This window comes from Urocampus carinirostris, chromosome 2 (genome assembly GCF_059441175.1).
Source record: "Urocampus carinirostris isolate Australia breed hairy pipefish chromosome 2, RoL_Ucar_1.0, whole genome shotgun sequence".
Classification (NCBI taxonomy): Eukaryota; Metazoa; Chordata; class Actinopteri; order Syngnathiformes; family Syngnathidae; genus Urocampus; species Urocampus carinirostris.
This window is the reverse complement of record NC_142350.1, coordinates 4,978,538-5,005,719: the sequence shown is the minus strand read 5'-3', so window position 1 is coordinate 5,005,719 and position 27,182 is coordinate 4,978,538. Positions and strand designations below refer to the sequence as shown.

At 39.5% G+C, this 27,182-nt stretch overlaps 2 protein-coding genes across 3 annotated transcripts; one reads left to right on the top strand and one right to left on the bottom strand.

The window, feature by feature from the left end:
* Positions 1-960: 960 nt before the first annotated feature.
* Positions 961-7,395, top strand: fabp3 (fatty acid binding protein 3, muscle and heart). Its single transcript, XM_088328487.1, has 4 exons — positions 961-1,128; positions 3,422-3,594; positions 6,818-6,919; positions 7,010-7,395. Exons 1-4 carry the CDS (start codon positions 1,056-1,058, stop codon positions 7,061-7,063), a joined length of 402 nt encoding a protein of 133 aa, XP_088184613.1. The 5' UTR covers positions 961-1,055; the 3' UTR covers positions 7,064-7,395.
* A 12,197-nt stretch (positions 7,396-19,592) lies between these two features.
* zcchc17 (zinc finger, CCHC domain containing 17) lies at positions 19,593-27,091 on the bottom strand. Of its 2 annotated transcripts, none has more exons than XM_088328485.1 (6): positions 26,695-27,091; positions 26,392-26,492; positions 24,693-24,784; positions 24,534-24,634; positions 24,329-24,462; positions 19,593-20,947 (listed from the first exon to the last, which is right to left on the bottom strand). In XM_088328485.1, exons 1-6 carry the CDS (start codon positions 26,822-26,824, stop codon positions 20,765-20,767), a joined length of 741 nt encoding a protein of 246 aa, XP_088184611.1. In that variant the 5' UTR covers positions 26,825-27,091; the 3' UTR covers positions 19,593-20,764. The 2 variants fall into 2 exon arrangements, with proteins under 2 accessions (XP_088184611.1, XP_088184612.1); XM_088328486.1 differs by having other exon boundaries at positions 19,593-20,944; positions 26,695-27,090.
* Between the last annotated feature and the right edge of the window lie 91 nt (positions 27,092-27,182).

Sequence of the window (27,182 nt, the reverse complement as noted above, 5' to 3'; positions counted from 1 at the left end):
TGACATCCACTCTTTTATCTCAGTGAGGCAGGCCTCCAAAGTTCCAGTCTAAAGCCCACAACCCCCATATTTTTCCTCTGCGTAAAATCATGATTCAAGTTATAAATAAGCCAGGCGAATAAAAAAATCAACTTAAAGTAAAAGACAGAAAATGATGCAATTAATGAAATAATGATCGTATATAATAATAATCTATCCATCTAGGTCCATAGGTCCCGGAAGGGATTTGTAGACTTTTTTTTTAAAATAATTTCATTTGGGCGGCAGTAGCTCAGGAGGTAGAGCGCTTGTCCTGGGATCAAAGGATCCCAGTTCAAATCCTGGCTTGTCCGTGTTACATGTCGAAGTGTCCTTGGGTAAGACACTGAACCCCTAATACCCCCAATAAGCAGGTCAGCGTCTTACATGGCTGTAATACAAGGCCGCTATTGGTAAATGTAAAGCACACTGTAAAGCGCTTTGGGAAGTCATTGACTTGAAAAGCGCTATATAAATGCAGATCATTTCATTTCATGTCAATTTGATTCGATGCATTTTATTTTAATTTATTTTAATGTCATCTTGATAAAATAAAATAAAATAGGAGTTGATACGGTTTAATCTAATTTAATCTTATTTAATTCAATTAAACGTAGGAGTGAGTGAACGGTTGTCTGTCTCTGTGTGCCCTGCGACTGGCTGGTAACCAGACCAGGGTGTCCCCTGCCCACTGCTGGGTGGGCTCCAGCACTCCCGCAACCCTTGTGAGGATAAACAGTATAGATACAGATATTTATTAAACTGATTTTAACCAGGGAGGGGGCAGAGTTTTCATACTAGCCTGTTGCATTTTTGCAGCGCATGACACCCCTCGCGACGTAACCCGAGGTCAAATAACACCCCACCACCCCCTACGATGACATCACGAACAGCCGGTCCTCAAGCAGCCAATAAGAAAGTGTGTTTTCCTCCCCCCTCCTACGCCCGGCTGCCGCAGTTTGCCTCCTCCTTTTTTATTCTTTCTCCTCTCACACTCTCTCCACTCTTTTGCATAAAACGCTCATCTCACAGCAAACATGGTGGACGCCTTCGTGGGAACATGGAACATGAAAAGCAGCGAGAACTTTGATGAGTACATGAAGCAATTGGGTGAGTATTTGTCTTTTTTTTTGAGTGTGTGTGATGGGGGGGGCGTTGTTCGTAGCTCATATTAGCAAGATGGAGAATATGAGGGTGGGAAAAGGCGAGCACATGGCTTGAGTGTGGATGGAGGGGTGAAGGACTGAGTAGGGTGGGTTCAGGCCCTAAATACCCCCCGCCCAGGGTGAGAAGCTGGTCACACTCTCCCACCTGCTTCTACTTGAAATGTGTCATTCATATACAAGGTGCTCTGGACTATAAGTCGCATGCAATTAAAACTACCGTAAAAAAAATCACTTGGTTTTTTAATTTTTTTTTATTGAAAGTTTTTTCCAGTCTATAAGGTGCACCAGATTTTAGAACACACCTTTCAGTGAAATATTCCTCACATATGAGAACTACTGGACTATAAGTCACATGCAATTGAAACGAGTGTGAGAGCAATGGTTGAATATAAATTGTCAATAAAAAACTAAAAAAAACTAAATAATCACTTATAACGCGGACCGGGTTACAAGGCCCACCTTCAAAAGTAGTCTCCCTGGAAATATATGTCATGTATTTGGCGCACTGGACTAGAAGGTGTATGCAAGTTAAACAAGTTAAAAAAAAGAACATAACAAAATAAATACTTCTAAACAATTTTTTGGGCTGCATACAGCATTATTCTTGCTAAACATCAAAGCATGTAACATAAAAAAAACAGTCACAATAAAATAAATGAAAAAGAGAAGGACAAAAAAAATACTAATTGAAAAAAAAAATGAATGTACCATATTTGCATGAAAAATGTAAGCAATCGTTTTCCTAATTTTGCATATTGGTTGAAATTTAAAAACATGTAAAGGAGCATATCTTAATGATGAAAATGCTCTAAAAAAATAGAACTGTGCCTCTGACTTCCATTTCCCTACCATGTTTCTCACAGCGGCAATTGATAGCTGAAATCTCTGAGCTAGCGTCTTGCCTCCTTCTAAGTGAAACCGTAATGGTGAACGCCCTTTGTTTTCAGGTCATTCGACATCTGTTTTGAGGCTCCCATGTTGCAACTCTTCAGAGTAAATGCAAAGATGAGGAAAAGAATAGGAAAACTAAGGAAATAAGGTCCTCTTTTTTTCACGGATCTTGTCACGTGAGCAGCATCCCAGGGTTGTCGATTGTCGTGTGTGTATTGGGGGTGGGGTGTCGAGTCATTTACAAGCCCGAAGCCTGGGGGCAGTTTCACAATCACTGTTGTAGTATTTCTCTAGTAGTATTTCTGTATTTTAGTAATACTATAGTAGTTTGTTTAGGGTCTTCTGGAGTATTTTTTTAAAGCAAAATAAAAGTACAGTGCTTCCCTGTTTGTAAGCCCTAAATTTGATATTAAGTTTTGGTAATACTGTAGCTGTATGTTTGAAGTATTTCTGTTGTTGGATTTTTGTAGTATTTCTGTTGTAGGATTTCTGGAGTACTCCCATAGTATTTCAAGTATTTTTTTTGATTAATTCTGTGGTAGTATTCCTGTATTATAGTATTACTGTAGGAGTATTTTTGAGGTTTTCCGTAATATGAAACCAAAATAATACAGTAGGTCCCTGTTTTTAAGCGTTACATTTGATATTTAGTTTTGTAGTAATTTTGTAGTATTTCTGTCATAGTATTTTGTGGTAGACATTCAAACGGACAATGGGGACAAAGTAGGCACAAAAATCCCCCTCAATTTTTTTACCTTATTTATTATTTACTTTAATTTCTGGACTACAAGGAGCACCTAAAAAACAAAAAATAATTCAGGTGCGCCTTATAAACTAGCGCACGTTATAGGCCAGAAAATATGGTAATATTTGGAAATGCATAATTACAATGAAATGCTACTTACTACAGTAATCGTTTATGAATAAATCAATTTTAAAAGTAACACAAGATTTAATAATGATAATTTATGTTCTATAAAATGCGTTTTCATTATTTTTTTGATGTTTGATTTCTGATGCATCACAGTAGTTTTATTTCCATGTACTTTATAGTCTGGTGCAACCTATATATGAAAAGATCTTTCACAAAATACTATTTTTGAAGGTGCGCCATATAATTTAGTGCACTTCATAGACTGAAAAATATGGTACTGTTTTTTCATATATATATATATATATATATATATATATATATATATATATATATATATATATATGATCATTTTTGTTTTGGCCGGTCGGTTAAAAAGTCTTACCAGTGCTTTCAGGGGCACTCAAGCAGGCCTCGTATTCGCCAGGAGGGTATTTTTCTCCCACGCCCCCTAAACGCAACCTATATCCCCCAGGCGTGGGCCTGGCGGTGCGCAAGATGGGCAACCTGACCAAGCCCACCACCATCATCTCGGTGGAGGACGGCACAGTAACCATCAAGACTCAAAGCACCCTCAAAAACACCGAATTGTCCTTTAAGCTGGGCGAGGAGTTTGACGAGACCACCGCCGACAACAGGAAGGTCAAGGTCGGTCTGACGAGTACACCCACACCCCCAGAAAGTTACTGTTATCTTCTTCTGAGTGGGGGAGGCGTGACAGAAAATAATTGAGAAACACTGGATTACAGACAAGACAGGGGGGGCTTTTTATTATATTTACATATGATTTAATTTTTTCAAGACCATGGATGTCAAAATAAGAGCGAAACAAAAGCATTTTAATTGAGGAATTAATTAAATTAATATTCGTTTTTTTGATTGCTTAATTGTTCGATCCAACAAGAGCAAAGGTAAAGTAAATAATCATAAAATTAGATACACGTGTAAATGATCAATTAATGAACAAATAGGCTTTATTTTGATTATACAAGTATATATATATATATAATTGGAGGGCTTCTCCTCTCAGTGCAAATAAACAAATTAAGAAAGTGAAAATTTGACAAAGGATTAAAAAAAGCAATACAGTGTGTATACTTAATATGGCCTGAAGTGGGATTGGCGGCACCAGGCTGTACTTGCCCAAGACTTACCACAGGAAATGGTGCCCCTACGACCCTAGTGGTTAAGGGATCCAACTGACCAACCAACCACAATTAATATGTGCATATTCGTGCACTGTCCTTGATGATGTTTTGGCCTCTTCTGAGGTACTGAGGTGAGTAATGATAATAGACACAATAACAGAATGAACTAGAAAGTTAAAGACATTCATTTTTAAATCAACAGGTAATTCATGCAAAATACATACATATATACAAAAGCTAAATGAAAAGACATGCAAAAAATATAAATCAAAAATGATCTTGAAGGTCGTAACATTTCAACTTACTAGATAATGTTTAGGGATATTGTAAACTGGAGGAATTTTTTAAAACTCGGTCATTACTTTTATTTTATGTTGATGTGTGTCTATTGTCTGTACAGCTCTTTGAGACTTCTTGCAATTGAGGGCTATACAAATAAACATGCCTTGACTTTGAAATGGACTATTTAGAAAAACGGGGGAAATGAAGTATTTACTTATACTAAATACCTTTTCAAAACAAATTAATAAGATTGGTCTAAAGATATTAATTGTATTAAAATGATAACATTTTAATATTGAATTATTAGATTATATTAATTTTACTTTTCTTAAATATAAAAATGAATCAATTATATTTTGTTTTAAAATGAAAGATTTGTGAAGCTGTTGAGTTACTTTTTAAGTTTTACCTATAATTTCATAAAAATATCCTGGGAGAATTACATTTAATTATTACTTCTTATGGCGCCATCCCGCAGGTTAACAATGCATCCATTCAAATTTTGTGTAGTTGTAAAATTAAATATAAACCTTTCAACAACAAAAAAAACTCTTTCAAACTCAACAGTGAGTCAAGAGAAAGTTTGGCCTCCATTTTGGCTGCAAAAAAATACTTGGGCCACAGGTGTCAAACAGGCGGCCCGTGGGCCAGATCAGGCCCGCTAAGCGATTGAATCCGGCTCGCGAGACAACACTCAGAAGCGCAAGAGAAAAACAAGTTGCAGGTTCAAATTTGTCAACTTGATGTTGCCAAAGCCAGGTGCCTCTCACAAAAACACTGTACTTGTATTTATTTCTCTCTCTCTCTCTTTTTCTTTTCCACCCCTTTTCTCCCACTCTGTCTCTTTCACTCTCTGTCCCTCTTTTTCTCTTCCTTTGTTGCTCTTTGTCTCTTTCTCTCTGTGTGTCTTTTAACCTCTTATGCCCTAACTTCCTTTTTTCCTTTTCTCCATTTTCTTTTTCTCTCTTCATACCCTTTGCGCTTTCTTTTCTCTTTTCTCTTTTCTCCCCTTCTGTCTTTCTATTTCTCTTTGGATTTCTTTCTTCCTCTGCCTTTCTTTTCCCCCTCTCTCACGACTTTTTATCTCTTGTTTCTCACGCTCTCTACCTCTTTTTCTTTCTTTGTCCCGCCCTCTCTCCTGTTCCCTCCCTCTTTCTCTTATTTCTTTACCTCTCTTTTTCTTTCTCTTTAATCTACTAGTCTGGCCCCCGGCAGAATGTTTGTTCTATCGTGTGGCCCCCGAGTTAAAATGAGTTTGACACCCCTGACTTAGGCTATTAACCTTGTCCTCGTCTCTTGGCCCTCCGTGACGTAAGCTGCTGGTTAGAAAACAATTCATTCAGATTTTGTGTGGGTACAAAATGACATACAAAACAAAACTTTCAAACTCGACTGTTAATCCCAAATGTTTGTCCTCCATTTTGGCTCTGAAGACTGTGTCTACAATTTGCTCCGCCCTCTTGCTCCTCTCCCTCATGACGCCTATACCCTACGCTTCTTCACAGAACGCGTGGATGATATTGGGAATTTTGGTATCGAATTAAATACAGGGTAGTATCAATCAATACTGATCTGATACTATTTGCTAAAAGGTGTCAGGATCATTGAATAATTGAACCCCTCCCTCTTGAGTTAGATAATAATTACGATAAACACTGCGGAAAATTTTAGGCCCCCAAAATGTTCTCTTTCTTTAATGTCATAACTGCAATTCTATTTTTAACAGTGTAAAAATAAAAACAAATCTTTCTTTTACAACTGTTTCAGAACAGAAGTCAAGAGAGTCAAACCCCAAAAGCAGCAATCTAATGTAAATACAAATACTGAATAACAATATCCACAAGACAATTAAAATAACTTCCATTGCACAGTATTTTGAAAGTAAAGTCATTAGTGCAAAAATAGTGTAATTGTCTCTCATTGGCTCTGTTGCCAGAGGAACAACAAGTTTACAAGTTTTTGTCCAGGAACAGTAACATGTTTACAATTTTGGTTGCAGCTTGTTGCTCTCTGCAGAGTGAGCTTTTTTATATGTGTTTACGCACATTTGTTTTGTTGCCAGAGTAGTATACCACTTTACCACACAAATTACACCCTCTCTGTAGCTGGAAAAAAAACTGCTTTCCTGTTTGCCTCAGTCATTTTTAGCTTCCGATAGAGAGGGATGAGCGCCTCGATTTTCCCATGCCCTCTGCCTGGCAGGCAGGATGCAGCAGCAGGCCAGATAGGAAGGGGTGCTAAAATGTATCAGTCACCCACTAGGGCATACACTTAGAGAGTGTCTGAGGGCACTGTTTGAAAGAGAGGGGCTGCACTACCTACATAGAGGAGCAGCGCTTTGAGGCAATTTGTGGAGGAGCGAAGTATCGATACCAGGACAATGGTATTGATTTGTTTCAAGTACTCGCTCAGTATCGATAATATAAATATTTACTCTACAGTCGTTGGTGACAATGGACGGTGGTAAACTGGTTCACATCCAACGGTGGGACGGCAAAGAAACCAGTCTGGTGCGAGAAGTCAATGGGGACGCCCTTACTCTGGTCAGTAGCGCCCCCTACCTCTCCCCAAAATGTTTTTTTTTTTTTAAACTGTCTTGAATCACATGATCTTGTTATCTTTTTGTGTCACAGACGCTGACGCTGGGCGAAGTTGTTTGCACACGTTCCTACGAGAGGGCGCAGTGAAGAGTACGCCACAAAACCCCAGAAAAATGTCGAAATCCTCAAAAAAAAAAAAAGTTCCGCGCTCCTTAAAAAATCTCTGGGCTCGTCAGATATTTGTACTGGAGTCCTCAAAACAAACCAAAAACCTCAACGTGGGGTGTCCACCTTTCCTCCCGTTCTGGGGGCGTCAGTATTATTCACACTACATTTCTGAGGACTTTTTCTGGTAACAACACTGAAAAATATTCCAATTGTTGTTATTTTGTGTTTTTGCCCATTTTTGTTGCTTGTTTGCAATTTGACGTTTTTAAAAATGAAATCGTTAATAAAAATATCAAACTAAAGGTCACAAATGTGCAAGTTGTTGTTCATTTTTAGCATGGTGTCCAAACTAAGGCCTAGGAGGAATTTGGGGACTGAAATCTACAGATGCACGACAGGGTGGCTGTCCAGGGAAATTGTCCAGATTTAGTGAACTGTCACTTGATGATCTCAAACAGGTGGTGAATGCGGCCAAACCGACAACTTGCCAGTTCGATCCGCTCCCAGGTTCACTTATTAAAAGTCTTTTTGGCGTCCTTGGACCTTCAGTTCTAAATATTATAAACATATCACTCTCCTCAGGTGTAGTTCCAGCAGCTTTTAAGTCCGCCGTTATTAAACCCACACTGAAACGACCCAACCTGGATCCAGAAATCTTATGTAATTACAGACCTGTGTCAAACCTACCCTTCCTTTCTAAAGTACTTGAAAAAGTAGTGGCACAGCAGCTGAATGATTTCATATCCGAGAATAACCTTTTTGAATCTATGCAATCAGGATTCAGGGCTAACCACTCTACTGAGACAGCTCTGATCAAGGTAACAAATGATCTCCTACTGTCAGGATTACCAGAACAGAGCAGGAGACCCCAGAGCGTTCGTACAATTCTTTATTTGGGGAAGCGTAAAGGGTTAGCGGGAGACGCAATGACCGTCGAACGTCAGGAGCAACGCCGTGAAGACAACTTCGGAACACGTAGCCAATCGTAGCGTGGGACGGAAGCAGGTCGAGTTTACCGGGACTGGAGAGAAGATCGTAGCGTGGGACAGAAGCAGGTCGGATCGGAGGCAGGCAGGCAGAATCAGGTAAACAGGTCAAGAAGGCACAGGTAATCGGGAGAGTCATACGGGGTACAGAAGTAATCCTCAGACGAAGAGGTCTCGGCGTAGCGTGGTTAAAAAGGGAACATAAACCAATCAGGAAGCGCATTCCAGCGCGCCAGATGATTACACCAGGTGGCTCCACTTAGGTAATCATGACAGAACCCCCCCCTCAAGGGACGGCTCCAGAAGTTCCCCAGGAAAAAAAATAAATCCAAGACACGTCACAGGGAAACACAGGTAATCCAAGGGAACAAAAAGTCATAGGCAAGTCACAAGTAATCCCCGGAAAAAAAAAAATACGTCACCGATAATCCAAAATAGTGCGTCCAGTAGTTGTCCGACGAGCCACAGAAGGTCCACAAACACCACACCGGTGATCCCCAGGAACGGATAAACAATCCGTCGGTTAGAACAGAAAAAAAAAAAAAAAGAAATTCCACAGGTCAGCGGACAACTATGTAACAGCCCCCTCATCAGCATCCGAAGGGGCGGCAGAGGGTGGGTCGGGAGGGCAAACAGGAAGAATCAGGACCGGCGATTCAGACAGGACAGGCAGAATCAGGACCGGTGATACAGACAGGACAGGCAGAATCAGATCAGGCAAGACAGGAGAGGCGGAGACAGGACAGGCAGAATCAGAACCGGCAAACAGGACAGGACAGGCAGAATCAGAACCGGCAAACAGAACAGGCAAAAAGGACAGAATCAGAACAGGCAGGCCGGAGAGTCGAACAGGCAAGCCGGAGAGTCGAAGTCGGACTGGCAGGTAGCGGAGTCGGACTGGCAGGCAGCGGAGTCGGACAGGCAGGCCGGAGAGTCGGACAGGCAGGCCGGAGAGTCGAAGTCGGATTGGCAGGCAGGGGAGTCGAACAGGCAGGCATGGGAGTCATTGCGCAGTCATAAGGCCGATGGGGTGGCAGGGAAGAGGCCTTAGCTTTACTGAAGACTTCCCGTAGGTGGTGGTAACAAACTGGGACATTGGACAGATTGGGTGGAGCCCTTGTGGAAGTAGAGTGATCCGGGTAAGGAGTGGCTCGCAGACAGGTTTGGTGACAGTCCATGCCCCATCCTAGTATCGACCCAGTGTGCCAGTCGAAATGGGGGTTGTGTTGGACCAACCATGGATGACCCAGAACGAGGGATTGGCTCGGGAAGTGAAGTAAATGGAATCGGATCTTCTCTCTATGATTTCCAGACAACTGTAATTCTATGGGTTCAGTTATTTGAGACACGGTGCCTAACAGGTGACCATCTAAAGCCCGAGCAGATACCGGATTAGGAAGGGGTTTAACAGGTATCCCCATTTTGCGTGCGAGGGACAGATCAAGGATATTTACCTCAGCGCCAGAGTCAATCAGGGCCGGAAATGTCTGAGTAGAATCGGGGAGGAAGAGAGAAGCCTGGATAACGGGTCTAGCGTTTTTGGGAGCAGATACGAGGACTGAGTTCAATCGGACGCCCCTTATGTCTGACGAGCGTTGGCCTTTTACCGGACAGGTGGCCACGCGATGTCCCTTGCCACCGCAGTATAAACATAATTGATTAACAAACCTTCGCTGGCGTTCCTCGGGGGAAAGAGAGACCCGGTCCACCTCCATCCTTTCTTCGATGGGGATGACCGGGACCTGGTCCACCTCCATCCTTTCTACGATGGGGATGATCGGAACCCGGGGGTTCGGTACATTATTAGCTTCTTGAACTTGCCTGGTGACGAATTGGCTGGGACCCTCCCTCTCTCGGCGTCTCGCCTGAACCCTACGGTCGATCCGGGCGGTCAAGTCGATAGCTTCGTCAAGTGTTGCCGGAGGAGCGTGGGACACTAATTCATCCTTGAGATAACCGGACAAACTGTGGAGGTAGGCGTCGACCAGCGCCTCTTCATTCCAGTGACTTTGGGCTGCTAGTGTACGAAAGTCGACAGCATAGTCGGCAATGGAACGTCTCCCCTGGTTGATGTTCATGATCGAACGGGCGGCGTCGACCGATGAGGAACCAGAGTCAAATACCTTACAGCTCTTGAGCCAAGAGGTTGAATGACTTGCACGCCGTAGCACCTCTCTCGTAGGCGGCCGTTCCCCAAAGACGCGCTCTTCCCGTGAGGTGATTAATGGCAAACGCTACCTTAGCTGCTTCCGTAGCAAAATTGCGGGGCTGGAGGTCAAATATTAATCTACAATTTACGATGAACGGGCGGATCTGAGCGGGATCTCCCCCAAACTTCTCTGGCGCGCCCACTCGCGGCTCAGCGAATCCTGCGCTGAATGAACTGGGAAAGGCCGAAGGTGCCCTGTCAGTGTTGGGCACCGATGAAGTGGCTTGATGGGTCATAACTTTGGAGAGATAGGACCAGTCCCGACCCAACAGATCCCACTCGACCCGTAACTGACTCACTTGCTTAGCCAGTTTCGCCACGTCGGAAATGACCTGCCGAACTGCACATTCTAAAGGGGGAATGGGCTGCTGGTTCTGGTTTTCATAGTCGTCAGGGGGCAGATGTACTAACGCGGGGTCCATTCTGGTCTGAGGATTCTGTCAGGAGGACCAGAACAGAGCAGGAGACCCCAGAGCGTTCGTACAATTCTTTATTTGGGGAAGCGTAAAGGGTTAGCGGGAGACGCAATGATCGTCGAACGTCAGGAGCAACGCCGTGAAGACAACTTCGGAACACGTAGCCAATCGTAGCGAGGGACGGAAGCAGGTCGAGTTTACCGGGACTGGAGAGAAGATCGTAGCGTGGGACGGAAGCAGGTCGGATCGGAGGCAGGCAGGCAGAATCAGGTAAACAGGTCAAGAAAGCACAGGTAATCGGGAGAGTCATACGGGGTACAGAAGTAATCCTCAGACGAAGAGGTCTCGGCGTAGCGTGGTTAAAAAGGGAACATAAACCAATCAGGAAGCGCATTCCAGCGCGCCAGATGATTACACCAGGTGGCTCCACTTAGGTAATCATGACACCTACAGGCAATGGATTCTGGCGCTTCATCACTTTTGCTGCTGCTGGATCTTAGTGCTGCTTTTGACACAGTGCACCACAATTTCCTACTAGAACGGTTGGAAAAATGGATTGGTCTCTCAGGAACCGTCCTCTCATGGTTCAGATCCTACCTCTCAGATAGGACGCACTGTGTTAAATATGGCGAAATGACATCTGAGCCCTTTAATGTTACCTGTGGTGTTCCGCAGGGTTCAGTCCTTGGCCCCCTTCTTTTCAGCATTTACATGCTTCCATTAGGTGATATTATTCGCAAGTACAATATCAGCTTCCACTGCTACGCAGACGACACTCAACTATATCTTCCGTTGGAGGAATCTCCCACACCAAACTGTGGAAATTTGGAGGCCTGCCTCATTGAGATAAAAGAGTGGATGTCACTCAATTTCTTGCGTCCTAACTCTGAAAAGACCGAAATGTTACTCATTGGTCCATCTAAATGCCGTGACTTATTCTCAAAAACTGCTGTGAACATTGACAAATGTCACATCACACAGAGTGACTCAGTTAAAAATTTAGGTGTCATATTTGACCCTGATCTATCCTTTGAAACGCATGTAAAGAAAATTACTAGAACCGCTTTCTTCCATCTTCGTAACATTGCTAAAATCCGTTCAATACTGTCTCAGTCGGATGCGGAAATTATAATTCATGCGTTTGTTACCTCCCGTCTCGATTACTGTAATGCACTACTCTCTGGTCTCCCGAAGTCTAGAATCAAGTCTCTTCAGCTGGTACAAAATGCCGCAGCGAAGCTTTTAACTAGGACAAAAAAGTAAGATCACATAACACCGATTTTGGCTAACCTGCATTGGCTCCCAGTTAGCCTTAGATGTGATTTCAAGGTTCTCTTAGTATTATACAAAATCATACATGGACTTGCTCCCTCTTATCTATCGGATCTGATTTCCCCCTATTTTCCGGTCCGAAGCCTACGATCTGAGAGTGCCGGTCTTCTGGTGAGCCCAAGAGCAAAGATGTGCTCTGCTGGTTCGAGAGCGTTCTCCATCCGGGCACCGGTGCTGTGGAATGCTCTTCCCCCTGAGATCCGATCTGCAACCTCAGTGGAAATGTTTAAATCTAAGCTTAAAACTCACTTCTACTCCATAGCATATGAATAACCTACTCTTCTCGTCGGCTGAAAAATAGTCTGTGTAATATAGTGTAATAATCTGTGAAGCCCTTTGAGACTCTTCGTGATTTTGGGCTATACAAATAAAAATGACCTGACTATAAGCAGCATTTATTAAAATTAATATTTGCAAAAACAAATGTACCGCTTTTTGAAAAAATAAAATTATACTCTATAAAATATATTACGTAATATTTTATTATTTCATCATATATCATATTTTTATATCAAATATATTGACCACTTTTCTGTAGATTACAGCATATATTAAAAATGATATTTGAAAAAAAATAGATACATTTTTAAAGTCAGGCTTTCTTGTAAAATTAAAATATGCAAGATATTTTATAATACATATATTGTTATATTAACAGGCAATGTCTTTTTCTTGTAAAATTACAATATATAACATACATTTTATAATACATAATATCCATATTTTTACTTTTGAAATATATTGTCCATATTGGCCCCAATATTTGATATAAGAATAATATTCACATTTTACACTATGGCTTTTTTCATTTTGGTAAAACTATAATAAGTAAATATTATAATATATACATATATATATTTGTTTTTAATATAATATATATTTATATATAGCTATATATACTGGACTGTCTCAGAAAATTAGAATATTGTGATAAAGTTCTTTATTTTCTGTAATGCAATTAAAAAAACAAAAATGTCATACATTCTAGATTCATTACACATCAACTGAACTATTTCAAGCCTTTTATTATTTGAATATTGCTGATTTTGGCTTACAGCTGAAAAAAACTCAAAAATCCTATCTCAAAATATTAGAATACTTCCTCAGACCAAGTAAAAAAATAATTTTATAACAGCAAAACTAAATCAAACATTTGAAAATGTCCATTGATGCACTCAGTACTTGGTTGGGAATCCTTTTGCACGGATTACTGCATCAATCCGGCGTGGCATGGAGGCAATCAGCCTGTGGCATTGCTGAGGTGTTATTGGTGCCCAGGATGCTTCGATAGCGGCCTTCAGCTCATTTGCATTTGTAGGTCTGGTGTCTTTCATCTTCTTCTTAACTATACCCCACAAATTCTCGATGGGGTTCAGGTCAGGGGAATTAGCAGGCCAATCAAGGACAGTGATGCCATGGTCAGTGCACCAGTTATTGGTGGTTTTGGCACTGTGGGCAGGTGCCAGATCATGCTGGAAAATGAAATACTCATCTCCATAGAGCTTTTCAGCAGATGGAGGCATGTAGTGCTCTAAAATCTCTTGGTACACAGTTGCATTTACTCTGGACTTGATGAAACACAGTGGACCAACACCAGCAGCTGACATGGCTCCCCAAACCATTGCTGACTGTGGGAACTTCACACCGGATTTCAAGCAACTTGGATTTTGCTCTTCTCCAGCCTTTCTCCAGACTCTGGCGCCTTGACTTCCAAATGAAATGCAAAACTTGCTTTCGTCTGAAAAGAGGACTTTGGACCACTGTCCAGTGCTTCCTCTCCATAGCCCAAGTCAGACGCTTCTTCCGTTGTCTTGAGTTCAGAAGTGGCTTGACCATGGGAATACGGCTATTGTAGCCCATTTCCCGGACACGTCTGTGAACTGTGGCTTTTGATACCTGGACTCCAGCTTCAGCCCACTGTCTTTGAAGCTCCCTCAAATTCTGGAAGCGGCTCTTCTTCACAATTTTGTTAAGGCTGCGGTCATCTCTCTTGGTTGTGCAGCGTTTCCGGCCACATTTTTCCCTTCCAACAGACTTTTTGTGGATATGCTTTGAAACTGCACTCTGTGAACAGCCTGCTCTTTGAGAAATTTCTTTTTGTGTCTTACCCTCCTGATGGAGGGTATCAATGATGGTCCTCTGGACAGCAGTCAGATCAGCAGTGATTTAGTTTACTGAACCAAGCTGAGTGTTTTTAAGGCTCAGGAAACCCTTGCAAGGTGTTTCGAGTTAATTAGATGATTCAGGTGATTAGTTGAATAGCATACTTGTATACTTTTTCATGATATTCTAATATTTTGAGATAGGATTTTTGAGTTTTCTTAAGCTGTAAGCCGAATTCAGCAATATTAAAATAATAAAAGGCTTGAAATAGTTCAGTTGATGTGTAATGAATCCAGAATGTATGACATTTTTGTTTTTTTAATTGCATTACAGAAAATAAAGAACTTTATCACAATATTCTAATTTTCTGAGACAGTCCAGTATATATATATATATATATATATTATATATATATATATACTGGACTGTCTATATATATATATTATATATATATATATACTGGACTGTCTCAGAAAATTAGAATATTGTGATAAAGTTCTTTATTTTCCGTAATGCAATTAAAAAAACAAAAATGTCATACATTCTGGATTCATTACACATCAACTGAACTATTTCAAGCCTTTTATTATTTTAATATTGCTGAATTTGGCTTACAGCTTAAGAAAACTCAAAAATCCTATCTCAAAATATTAGAATATCATGAAAAAGTATACAAGTAGGCTATTCAACTAATCACCTGAATCATCTAATTAACTCGAAACACCTTGCGAGGGTTTCCTGAGCCTTAAAAACACTCAGCTTGGTTCAGTAAACTAAATCACTGCTGATCTGACGGCTGTCCAGAGGACCATCATTGATACCCTCCATCAGGAGGGTATGACACAAAAAGAAATTTCTCAAAGAGCAGGCTGTTCACAGACTGCAGTTTCAAAGCATATCCACAAAAAGTCTGTTGGAAGGGAAAAATGTGGCCGGAAACGGTGCACAACCAAGAGAGATGACCGCAGCCTTAACAAAATTGTGAAGAAGAGCCGCTTCCAGAATTTGAGGGAGCTTCAAAGACAGTGGGCTGAAGCTGGAGTCCAGGTATCAAAAGCCACAGTTCACACACGTGTCCGGGAAATGGGCTACAATAGCCGTATTCCCATGGTCAAGCCACTTCTAAACTCAAGACAACGGAAGAAGCGTCTGACTTGGGCTATGGAGAAGAAGCACTGGACAGTTGCAGAGTGGTCCAAAGTCCTCTTTTCAGACGAAAGCAAGTTTTGCATTTCATTTGGAAGTCAAGGCGCCAGAGTCTGGAGAAAGGCTGGAGAAGAGCAAAATCCAAGTTGCTTGAAATCCAGTGTGAAGTTCCCACAGTCAGCAATGGTTTGGGGAGCCATGTCAGCTGCTGGTGTTGGTCCACTGTGTTTCATCAAGTCCAGAGTAAATGCAACTGTGTACCAAGAGATTTTAGAGCACTACATGCTTCCATCTGCTGAAAAGCTCTATGGAGATGAGGATTTCATTTTCCAGCATGATCTGGCACCTGCCCACAGTGCCAAAACCACCAGTAACTGGTGCACTGACCATGGCATCACTGTCCTTGATTGGCCTGCTAATTCCCCTGACCTGAACCCCATCGAGAATTTGTGGGGTATAGTTAAGAAGAAGATGAAAGACACCAGACCTACAAATGAAAATGAGCTGAAGGCCGCTATCGAAGGATCCTGGGCATCAATAACACCTCAGCAATGCCACAGGCCGATTGCCTCCATGCCACGCCGGATTGATGCAGTAATCCGTGCAAAAGGATTCCCAACCAAGTACTGAGTGCATCAATGGACATTTTCAAATGTTTGATTTAGTTTTGCTGTTATAAAATTATTGTTTTTACTTGGTCTGAGGAAGTATTCTAATATTTTGAGATAGGATTTTTGAGTTTTTTTCAGCTGTAAGCCAAAATCAGCAATATTCAAATAATAAAAGGCTTGAAATAGTTCAGTTGATGTGTAATGAATCCAGAATGTATGACATTTTTGTTTTTTTAATTGCATTACAGAAAATAAAGAACTTTATCACAATATTCTAATTTTCTGAGACAGTCCAGTATATATATATATATATAGCTATATATACACAAACTCAAGTTAAAAAAATGTAATTATGGCAGGAAATGAAGATAAGTCCGAGCTGAAGTGACAAAAAAATGGATGCTCGTTAAGGCCTGCCTGCAGAACTATAGATATAACTGTTGACAATTCTTTAATGAAAAAAAAGTAATTAAACAGTAAAAAAATGAAAGTTATAATAAACATTTAAAAAAGGAAACAGTTCCAATAAAGGTACTGCAAGTTAAAATTAAATTAACAAATAAATAAAAAAATACAAACAAGTGGCAACAAACAAAACAAAAATACAGCAAATAAAGTAATCTAAATATATAATAAAACTAAAAATGTAATATACAATATAAGTAAACATATAAACAGGGTTTCTACAGCTTAGGGCAAGTTCAATTCAAGACTTTTCAAATCAAATTTTAAGACCAAGTCGACCTAAAACAAAACAAAAAAACAAAAACACAGGGAACTGCTTATTTTATTTTTCAATCACAATTTGGTCCAGTTGAAAACTTTCCATCTGAAAAACAGAACCCTCCAAAGTTTTAGACGTGGAAAAGAATAAATAAAGAGGATGTTTACAGAACTCAATGGAACCTCAGTCAAAACTGGCAGATAACTACTAACTCCAAATAATTCTTCTGCGACATTCATAAAGCATTTTTTATCATGATGCATGAAAAATGTCCAGTGTAAAACCTTTTTGAAAAACATAACATTGCTATATTCCGAACCCAGAAAATTTAGAATTTTGACTGTAGCATTATAAAAACTGATTCTTGAAAAAAGTATGCTTTGTACTCCCTGGATGTGGACAATTGATCAACATTTCTGAATCTTTGTGTTCACATTTGTAGGACTTTTGAAAATTGGATTTAAGACATTTTATTGCCAATTAAGGTCTCATTTTTCAAATAACTAATTCAATGCTTTTCAAAATTTTTCAAGGATGAGTGGGAAACACGATAACGCTAAAACATGCACACTACAAACCACAACCTCCTTTTTTTCTGTATGATTTCATTTGCGTCATTCCCAAAGACCTGGCAACCTCGAACCTGTCGAGCTCCCGGGCAATGTCCAGGACGGAATTTTGGGGCGTCTCTAAAGTGCTCTGCGAGATTTTCCGTCCTATAAATAACGTCCAAGACTCACAAGCATGTGAAAGAGTCCTGGCCAAGTGAAGGGAACAATTCCAGATGTTTTTTTTTCTGCAATCCGGCCCTCTTTTTTTGTTTGGCGTCATGTAAGGTTATTTGAGGGCCTTGCCAACTCTTAGCAAAGGCAGGCATTTTTTTTTCCACGCACTCGCTTTATTTAGTACACTGCAACCTCTTTTTTGTACCCTTGCCCTTGTTTAGGTGGAGGTGGGGTGGAAAATGAAAGACAAAATAGAGAAAAATATTTCCCCCTTTCATCTAGAAAGGAAAAAAAAACAATACAGTATATATAAATTTATTTGCGCACTATTTTAAATCAATTGAAAAAAATATATATTAAAATAACAAAATACTCTCAAAAAATCTCCCGTTTTTAAAGACATATCCAGGGCTGGTACAAATTTTCATAGCCGAAGTCAAGCATTTTTCAAGCACTCTCAAAGCCAATTTTTCAAATTTTCCACTATTTTTAAAGGAAAAACATCCAGCGTCGATCATTTTTTTATGTCGACTTTGAGGACTAAAATAAAGTCGCTCTCCTGCTGCTAGCACATAGTTTGTGCTATTCTTAGCTGTTCGTATCTATTACTGTAGCTACGATCTTTTTGTGTCAATGGGCTGTGTCAATAGAATTGCAAACAGTTATCTTTTTGCATTTTATCATTATACGTTAATATTTTTAATTGATGCTATAGTTATATTTAGCTTTTCCTTCTTCATCCTTTAATGTCACTCGCCTTCCACAAATGGTCATGTAAGCAGACATCACATAGTTCTGTGATTCAAGCGTCAGGTGCCATTTTTCTACAGTTTCCTTCTCTAGCCACTCATGTCAGACAATTGGAGGCAGGCTATGGCTCGTTGCTAGCTGTTATTATTATTGTTAGCTGCTTCTTCATCACCCTTTAGTGCCTTCCACAACTGAGCCCTCTATCTGATGGTTGCCGAGTCCAGTCATTCAGGCATCTTCCACTCATCTTTCTGCCCTTTCCTTCTCTAGTGACTCATGTCAGCCATTGACTGCAAGCCATGGCTCAAAAAACACTTTTACCAATTGCTTGGTCTTCAAGTCCTGTCATTCAGGAATCGTCTGCTGTTTCTTTCCTCTATTTCCTATCTAGCCAATTAGGCGATGGCTAAAATATTTGCGCCATTCGCTTCCACACAATTAAAATGTATTAGCGGGGAAGTACTTGATCCCACTTAATTGTAATAACACGACATTCACTTGTTTTTCTCAGTAATAAGAATTTACATCCGTTCTATGCTATCAAGAAAAAGAACATGCAACACTGGAAATGGTTTATGACTCACTTTCGTTGGTACAAGGCCAACTGCATGAAGGAAAATATGCTTTGTAAGAACTGAGGGCTTGTCACGCCCTTCTAACACAGTAAAACATGCGTACATTGTGCATGTGTTCCACTTCCTGGCGGTAAGGTAAGTTGTGACATGCAAATGAAGTCTAAACTCTTCAGCAAGCGTATGCTCGAAAAAAAATGCAACCTCGTCATTTTACTAAGAATACTCTGCTGATTTTTAACTTAGCAACTAAGCTGCCTCGGTTGCTTGCCTCATTTGTTCTGTCCAGCGTTTTATTTCTGGAAACAGTCATGGCAGGAAAACAAATTCTTTATGATATCAAAAAGGAGTTTTGTCTTTTCTCCTTTACTCTCTTTCGTGGAAGGTTGTAAATAGTGACCTTCAAATATTTTCGTCTTCAAAAGAGCCCCCAGACAACAACAAGGAGGAAGTGATATTACACTTCCTGTTTGAGCCTCACCTGCTTCCTGTTTGAAGCTTTTGTTGTTTAAGTCTGGGAACCTTAGAGTTCATGGATCTGTTGAATGATGAAATGCAATGGAGAGGTCCAAATTCAGCTTAAAAGGCCTGCAACTAAAAGTACAGTGCATCCCTGGATACGGCGATCCCGCCTTATGACATTTTCATTTTATGGTATCTAAAATGCCTGTCTGCTATTGATCGGTGTCAAGAAGATGCTGGTCTGCTATTGTTTTGCATCATGGTGTAATGAAGATGCAGATATGCAATTTTCCGAATTATCTTCCACAATGCCTTTCTCTCCCTTTGTTCAGTTGAGAATCTTGCATGCTTTGTAAATACTTTGCGAGTCGGCGATACAATGCTGTACTTATTGGCTATGGGTTCAAAGGCTTGCAGTGACGCTAAAGGGAGAAGAAAAAACACATTAGAAGCCGCAAATGGCTAGCCTCGCTAATCAATCGACGATCAGGGTTTTTATTAAGAATAAGAAAGCATTTAAAACAAGGAAATAATGTGTGTTTCATCTTTGCAAGTTGGCGATACAATCCTGTATGATTTGTACTGAATTTATTCTCTATAGGTACAAGGCTAGGAGTTATGCTAAAGAGAAACACAAACACTTGATAACCACGGAAAAAAAAGTTACATGGCCATAACCAATCAACGATCTAAGGTTGTGACAATCATCGCAAGTAGAAGTTTTAAGATTAATTTAAATCCAATGTCTCCTTCACCTCTGCATCCACCAGATACTCCATTAGACAAGCTAAATCCACTTCACATCAAGAGTCTATAACATTTTTTTCTTTACATGTCCATTAATGTTGTTACATCATACACACGTACATTACACATAAGTAGTACTTACTATATACCATTTTGTATCTTTATTTAGGATAATGGTGGTTTGAAAGGCATCAGCTTTTTAGCATAGGTTTCTACCTCTAGCTATACGACAACTTCATTTCCTTTGTTAAGACTTTATGAGTTGATACAATACTGTAACTGTATTTTTCTTTTATTGTATTTATTCACTTTGGGCCCAAGGCTTGCAGTGACGCTAAAAGGGAGAAGCAAAACCATAAAGTCAAGAATTCAAAAGTTTCACGGCCTGAACCAAACAACAATTGGGATAATTATGAAAAATAAGCAGGAAATTAAAGCAAAGAAATCCTCTGAGGGCATGACAATATACTTGCAATTTGAAGTTTTAATTTGAATCTGCCGTCCTCTTCCTCCCCTTTGCATTCACCCGCTACTCCACTAGACAGCTCAAGTCATGTCACATTAAAGGTAAATTAAATGTCATTTTCCATGAACATTTTTCATGAGTCATTTAATTATATGCACATACAGTATATCACATATAATTAGTACTTACTATACACACTTTTGTCTATTGTTATTGACGTATTTATCTGAAGTAGCAGGGGAGGTTTCTATTCCCTACTTTACGGCAAAAATCATCTTATGTTCCCCAATATAGAGCAGATTCAGGTTGTATCGTGGGGAGTACTGTATTTACGATATTTATTCCCGTCAGCAACATAAAAAAGGTAAAAATCCACTCCACTCCAAACCAAAACGAGTCCTTGCCACAGTGGTAGCCATTTTGCCACGTTCTCAGCTGCTGTTCTTGTGCGATTTGAGTTTCTTGTGTTTCTTTTTGTGCTTGCTGTTGTCGTGATGGCGCTCGTGACACGGCCTTTTGGGTTTGCACTCGCCGCCGTCGCTGCTGCTGCTGCTCCCGTCGCTGTCCGAATCCTTCCGCTCTCGCTTCCTCTTCTTTTTTGCTTTCTTCTCCTGCTGGGTTGAAGAATAAAAGCAAACGAGTGACAACGTGAGAGCAGTAGAAAAAACAAAAAAAAACATTCTAATCACTTAAATGTATAATGCGAGGATTACTCTCTGCAATGGTGCTTTTCTACCACTAACAATGAGGGCAATGCGGCACATAGCTACGATTAAAAACATGAGATCTACATGGCAGGAGCGCAAAATATAGCTCACATAACTAAGGGGCTGCTTAGGGCCCCGCAACCACTCCAAGAGCAATTAAATTTTTCAGTGCCAACTTTGTTTCCAATTGTCACTTTGTGTGTCTACAATTAAAATACTTCTACTGAGATACCACAAAAATACTACGAAATGTCTGTAAAAAATAATTTCAAATTGTGCTTAAAAACAGATACTTAATGTATTATTTTTCTTTCATTCTAAAAAAATAGTATAGAAATACTACAAAAATACTACTAGAGGAATACTATAAAACCAAATACTACAATCAATATATTAGCCCCAGAAATACTGCAAAAATACAACAGTAATATTACAAAAATACTAAAGAAATATGACAAAAATACAACTATGCAATACTACAAAAATACAACAAAAATACTACAAAATAACTACAAAACTAAACATCAAATACAGTGCTTGAAACAGGGAACTGATACAAAAATAAAACTACCGTAATACTGTACTACAAAAATTCTGCAGAAGTACTATACAAACAAAATTCTATGTAAATACTATTTAGGAAGAAGAAAAAAATTACTAAGAAATAACACTACAACAACACTAGAGATATATACTACTACAGATATACAACAAAAATTCTACTATCAAAATACAACAAAAATACTACCAAGAAATTACTATAATGCAAACGCTACAAAAAAACAACTGCAGAAATCCAGTAGTATAAAAATGATACAAAACAAATAGAAAATAGAAGAAAAATAGAATGAAAAAAATAAAAGGAAAAAAACAAAAGGAAAAATAATTAACAGGAAACACACAGAAGAGAAAAAAATGATAAAAAAAAAAAAAAAAAGGTTTTTTGTCTTAGGGGTATCCTTAGTAGCAAGATGGCGGACAATGATGTCAGCTCCCTCTAGGTGAGGCTTGTGTTATGTCAATTCAATACATATTTCTCTAACTCAGTGTTTTTCAACCTTTTTTGAGCCAGGGCACGTTTTGTTATTTTTTTTGTTAAACGACACTGAACAGTACGTTTAATTACAGTATAATTTATAATACTCCCTGTTTTTACAGCACAGACACTTGACAATGACATAATATCTGCAGAAAATGATTCATAAATGTTTTATAAAATTTTAAATTTAAAAAAGTGACATTGGATAATTTCTAACGGCACACCTGACGAACTCTCATGTCACACTAGTGTGCCGCGGCACAGTGGTTGAAAATCACTGCTTTATCTAAGAGAATTTGTGGATGGAGAAGGAAACTGTGGAAAAGTCAATGATGCTAGAATTACATAAAAAAGATCGTTCATGTATTTTTGCACATCATTCAAATCATTCTTGTTTTTTTAATGAATTCAGTTTATTATTGCCACTGGTAGGCGCTGAATTTAGACACATATCTACATACAACTATTTATCTTATTCTATAACATATCTACAACATAATTTTCAATATTTAATGTTACCTTCTTGTTATTTTATTTGCATGTAATTTTTTCTGAGCCCAAGACTTACAAGATAAATGTTAGAAAAAGACAATAATGCATTAAAAATAATGCATTAAAGAAATTAAACTGTGCTGTACAATCTTTATTTTTCTCAATTTTTAAATGACCTTTCATATAAAAAAAAACAAGAAAGGTTTAGTAAATAATTGTTAAACTATATAAACGCGTAAAAACACAATACAAAAAAAAGTTACTTTTTTTATAAATTTTGAAATGAAAAAAAAATTCTTAGTCAAAAACAAATATGATTATCTGTTTTAAAATAAAATAATTAGGGGCAAAATAATTACGAAAAATAATATGTAGTGCAGTGTTTACGTACTGCAGTGGCTAGGACAATTGCCTAACCGGGTGGAAACATATGTTGGCCTGCATAGGGATGGGTGCCACCAGGCTGTACTTGCCCAAGACACACCTCAGGAAATGGTACCCCCTACATCCCTAGTGGTTAAGGGATCCAAACAAACCTACATACAAACAAAGAATATGTAATGGAGTATTTGACTGGTACAAAGATAGTATTTTAAAGAAATAAAAAAAAAGAATAAAATAAAGAAAAATATCAAGTCCTGATATAGAGGAATGATTGACTTAAGTATTATACTGCCCCTACAAAATGACTACAAAATTAGATATAAATTTTAGCGCTTAAAACTGGGGTGGCCTAATATATATATTTTTTCCTTAACTTGTAAAATACAGATGAAATACTACTGCAGTAATATTACAAATACCGTGTTTTCCGCACTATAAGGCGCACCTAAAAGCCTTTATTTTTTTCAAAAACTGACCATGCGCCTTATAATACAGTGCGCCTTATATATGGATCAATATTAAGTCGCAAAGTCTTGCAACTAAGGCAAGCAACCGCCGACTAGATTTTCCCCCGAAGGCGAAGTCGTCCGCGGTGTATGCTGGGATACATATGCCAGCGTTTCATTTCCCAGCCAATGTGTCAATCATCATTTGAATCGTATAAAACAGGGAGCCAATAAAAAATTTTGCTTTTATTGTAGGTGTTTCAAAAGCAAACTAATCTATTTAAAAACGACTATAAGGAAATATGACATGTAGATATCTACACGGGGCAGCACAGCGGCGCAGTGGTTAGCGCGTGTGCGGCACAGTTCTAAGGTCTTGGGAACCTCCTATGTGGGTTCAAATCCAGCTACCGGACTTCCTGTGCGGAGTTTGTATGTTCTCCTTGTGCTTGCGTGGGTTTCCTCCGGGCACTCCGGTTTCCTCCCACATTCTAAAGACATGCATTTCAGGTGGATTGGCCAGTCCAAATTGTCCCTGGGTGTGAATGAGCGAGCGAGTTGTCTGTCCCTGTGTGCCCTGCCATTGGCTGGCAACCAGTTCAGGGTGTACCCTGCCCACTGCCCGATGATAGCTGGGATGGGCTCCAGCACCCCCGCGACCCTACTGAGGATAAGCGGTGCAGCTAATGAGATGAGATATCTACACGTTTAATTATTCATTACTGAAAAAATTGGATCGGCATCTTGACCCAATTTTGGAAGCCAATGGTGCCCCAGATTACCAATAATTGGATATAGAAGTTTTAGACGTTTTAAAAAATTAGTTAAAAAATACAATCATTGATAATTGAATCGAAATCATAAATACAAGAACTATTTGTGTTATTTAAATACATTTTTGATATAAATTATGACATTTCACGCTACCTTCTTTTTCTTCTTCTTGTCTTTGTCTTTCTGTGGCGCCGTCGCAGACGTCTGCTGTGGCTCTTCGTCGCCCTCTTCAGGAACCAGCGCGTACTGCAAACCAGGTGCTGAGAAGCAGTCCTTGGTGAAGTGGCCTTAAAATGCAGAGAAAAGTTGAACAAACAAGGTGATTTCAAATTCAACATGGCTTATTTTTTCTGGGTACCTTTGCAGCCACATTTAGTACAAGTAGTATTGAGCACAGCCTCCAGGGTGATCCTGTTGCCCGTGTGGTCTCGAAATTGCCTTCTCCGTCTGGCGTCTTGCCTACATCCGCAAGGAGTGTTAATAGCACGAAAGAAAAACACTGAATAAATGAACGTACTCCGCATTAACGTTGTTTGGGTCCAAGTCGCGGCCAGTTCCTTGATTGACAGCTTTCATTGAGAAGGACAACTTGATCTTCTCGCCATTCATCTGAGAGGAGAATGGGGTATGTTTACAATAGAGGTTGAGCGATGATCGGTGCCGATTTAGGTATCTTCCTTTTTAATCATTTGACTGGCTGATCATTTGCGCTCTCTCTCCATTGCTCCAATTTGCGTTTTTTTCAATAACTATAGTTTGTTATTTCAATGAAAGGAGTGTTTGGCCAACTAGAACAGCGCTGGTGTTCTCCCTTGTGGCTTTTTACTCATCCTCTCATTCTTTTTTAAGTTAATTGGTCTATTGGTTAATTAACAGGTCTTTGTATCCGCCGCCCGACTCCCTTGATCACTGTGCTTTTTTTGGTTTATTGGATGATAAACATGGTTTTGTTGTTTTTTTGTTGTGACTGAACTTAACAGGCATGTCTATCATGTAAAGATCCTATACCGTACGAACTTATTCCGCCCGTTATTCTCTTACATTATAAATTAGCTTTAAAAATGACATGTATGTTTTAGGTGTTGGTCTTTATCAAATACATTTTTGCCAAAAATGAGACTTGTACTCCAGTGCGACTTATACGTGTTTTTTTCTTCTCAACTATGCATTTTTGGCTGGTGCAACTTACACTCCAGTGAGATTTATGGTTATCCAATTACAAGGGCCAAGCGGGAGCGACGTCATGACAAAAAAAAAAAACCTCAATTTCCGCCTTTAACTTTTAACCTTTAACCCACCAAATTCAACAAAGTAGTATCCTTGTTTGCTCCAATAGTGAGATCCATTTACAATTATTGTGTGTTGACTAAATGTGTACTTACATGGCAAGCAAAAAGCATAGACACTACATATAAATTTAGATAATGGTTATTTCAATATATTGCAATCCCTCAGTACTTTCCACTTTGTGACCGCAGTGCATCACAGGTTAAAAATATTTCGTGATCTATTGGAGGGGAACGGCAGAGCAGTCTGGCAGCCCTCTTATGCCAGTTTTCCCACATAGAATTAACTGCACTCGTGCAGTCATGATCCATTATCACCGATCGCACATTGCTGTGAGTGGAGGGCGGGAGAGTGTCCTTTTGTCGGGCCTAATGGCTCATTTTATCTCTACCTAAAATGAACTGCATTCATGAGGCCGCGATTCAATATCACCAATCGCATATTGCTGCGATAGCGGGAAGGCAGAGCGCCCTATTGTTGGGCCTGGTAGCTGTTTTTGCAGCTATTTCCACATGAAACAAACTGCACTTGTGCAGCTACGATCCGTTAACCCTGGTCGAGTATTGATGCAAGCGGAGGTCGGCAGAGCGCAAATTAAGATAGGGGGGGTTGCTACTAGGGGAAAAGGGAAACATTCAGTTAGGTTACTCTAATGTGAACAGCCTACATCGACGAGCAATTGGAAAATGAAAGGACTAATCAACCATTCCAAAAGTCAAACTCGCAAAAAAACTAAATCCTTAATCGGATTGTTGTGCGCGTTTACAGGGCTTTACATCATCTGAATACTGGTAATATTCCATTTCAAATCAGACTATTACTTGCATGTAAACACTTAGCTGGACTGCAAATGATTTGAGGTTCTTTGATTAAAAGATTGATCCGGAACCCCAAAATCATAGCAAAAAGGTCCTGTAATTTATATTTACCTCTCTCCCAATGACTTTAATCCAAACCTTTTCTCCCACGTCGACAATTTCTGCAGCACTTTCGACACGCGTGGATGACATCTCACTCACGTGCACTAGACCTGAAAGTGCAAATAATACGTAAATAACAACAACAAAAAAGGTAACGATATCATTTTCTTTTCATTTGTGAATGCTTAAACCAGTAAAACAACACGGTTCATAAACTAACATTCTTGTTCTGAGCATGCATCTTTTTGGGGACTTGTTTAAAATAGTTTGCAATGCATTGCTTAAATTTCATGGATTAATTTTCTTACCCACCTTCTTTTTTGTAACCAGGCAGGCGAACAAAAGCGCCGTAATTCTGTACAGAAACAACTTCTCCCTTGGAAATGCTGTAAAGTGGCGGTAGACCTTGTAGTCCCGCCGGTTCCGATTCGTTTTTGGACATTGCGATTGTTTTAGTTCATAGAAGCGAAATAATCGCTGTGGAAAAAAATATTATTGATTTACGTATTCCCCTTCACCGCTGCAAGCTAACGTAAACACGGAGTGAACCTTTGACGACTTAATTGCATAATAGCCTGATTTTATTTTTAACTGAAAATAATTTAAATTTACATTTAGGTTTATGCAACTATTTAACTCACATTGAGTGAAAAATATATAAAAACGTCTCGTGTAGGGTGTTCTAATAAAAGCAACTCCCGGTTTTATTTCCGGGGGACGTGCAGTGTAACCAATCACTGCAGCGATGGATTCCAATTTGCCCTGTTAGAACACTAACACGTAAACCATTATTCCAATAA

What these genes read in the sequence shown, in the direction of transcription:
- fabp3 (XM_088328487.1), top strand. Translation starts at nt 1,056, where the DNA reads ATGGTGGACGCCTTCGTGGGAACATGGAACATGAAAAGCAGCGAGAAC. An exon ending in TGAGTACATGAAGCAATTGG is followed by an intron (nt 1,129 to 3,421) that starts GTGAGTATTTGT and finishes TATATCCCCCAG; the next exon opens with GCGTGGGCCTGGCGGTGCGC. An exon ending in ATGGGGACGCCCTTACTCTG is followed by an intron (nt 6,920 to 7,009) that starts GTCAGTAGCGCC and finishes TTTGTGTCACAG; the next exon opens with ACGCTGACGCTGGGCGAAGT.
- zcchc17 (XM_088328485.1), bottom strand. Translation starts at nt 26,824, where the DNA reads ATGTCCAAAAACGAATCGGAACCGGCGGGACTACAAGGTCTACCGCCA. An exon ending in TTAAAGTCATTGGGAGAGAG is followed by an intron (nt 24,785 to 26,391) that starts GTAAATATAAAT and finishes TTCTCCTCTCAG; the next exon opens with ATGAATGGCGAGAAGATCAA. An exon ending in TACTAAATGTGGCTGCAAAG is followed by an intron (nt 24,463 to 24,533) that starts GTACCCAGAAAA and finishes CTGCATTTTAAG; the next exon opens with GCCACTTCACCAAGGACTGC.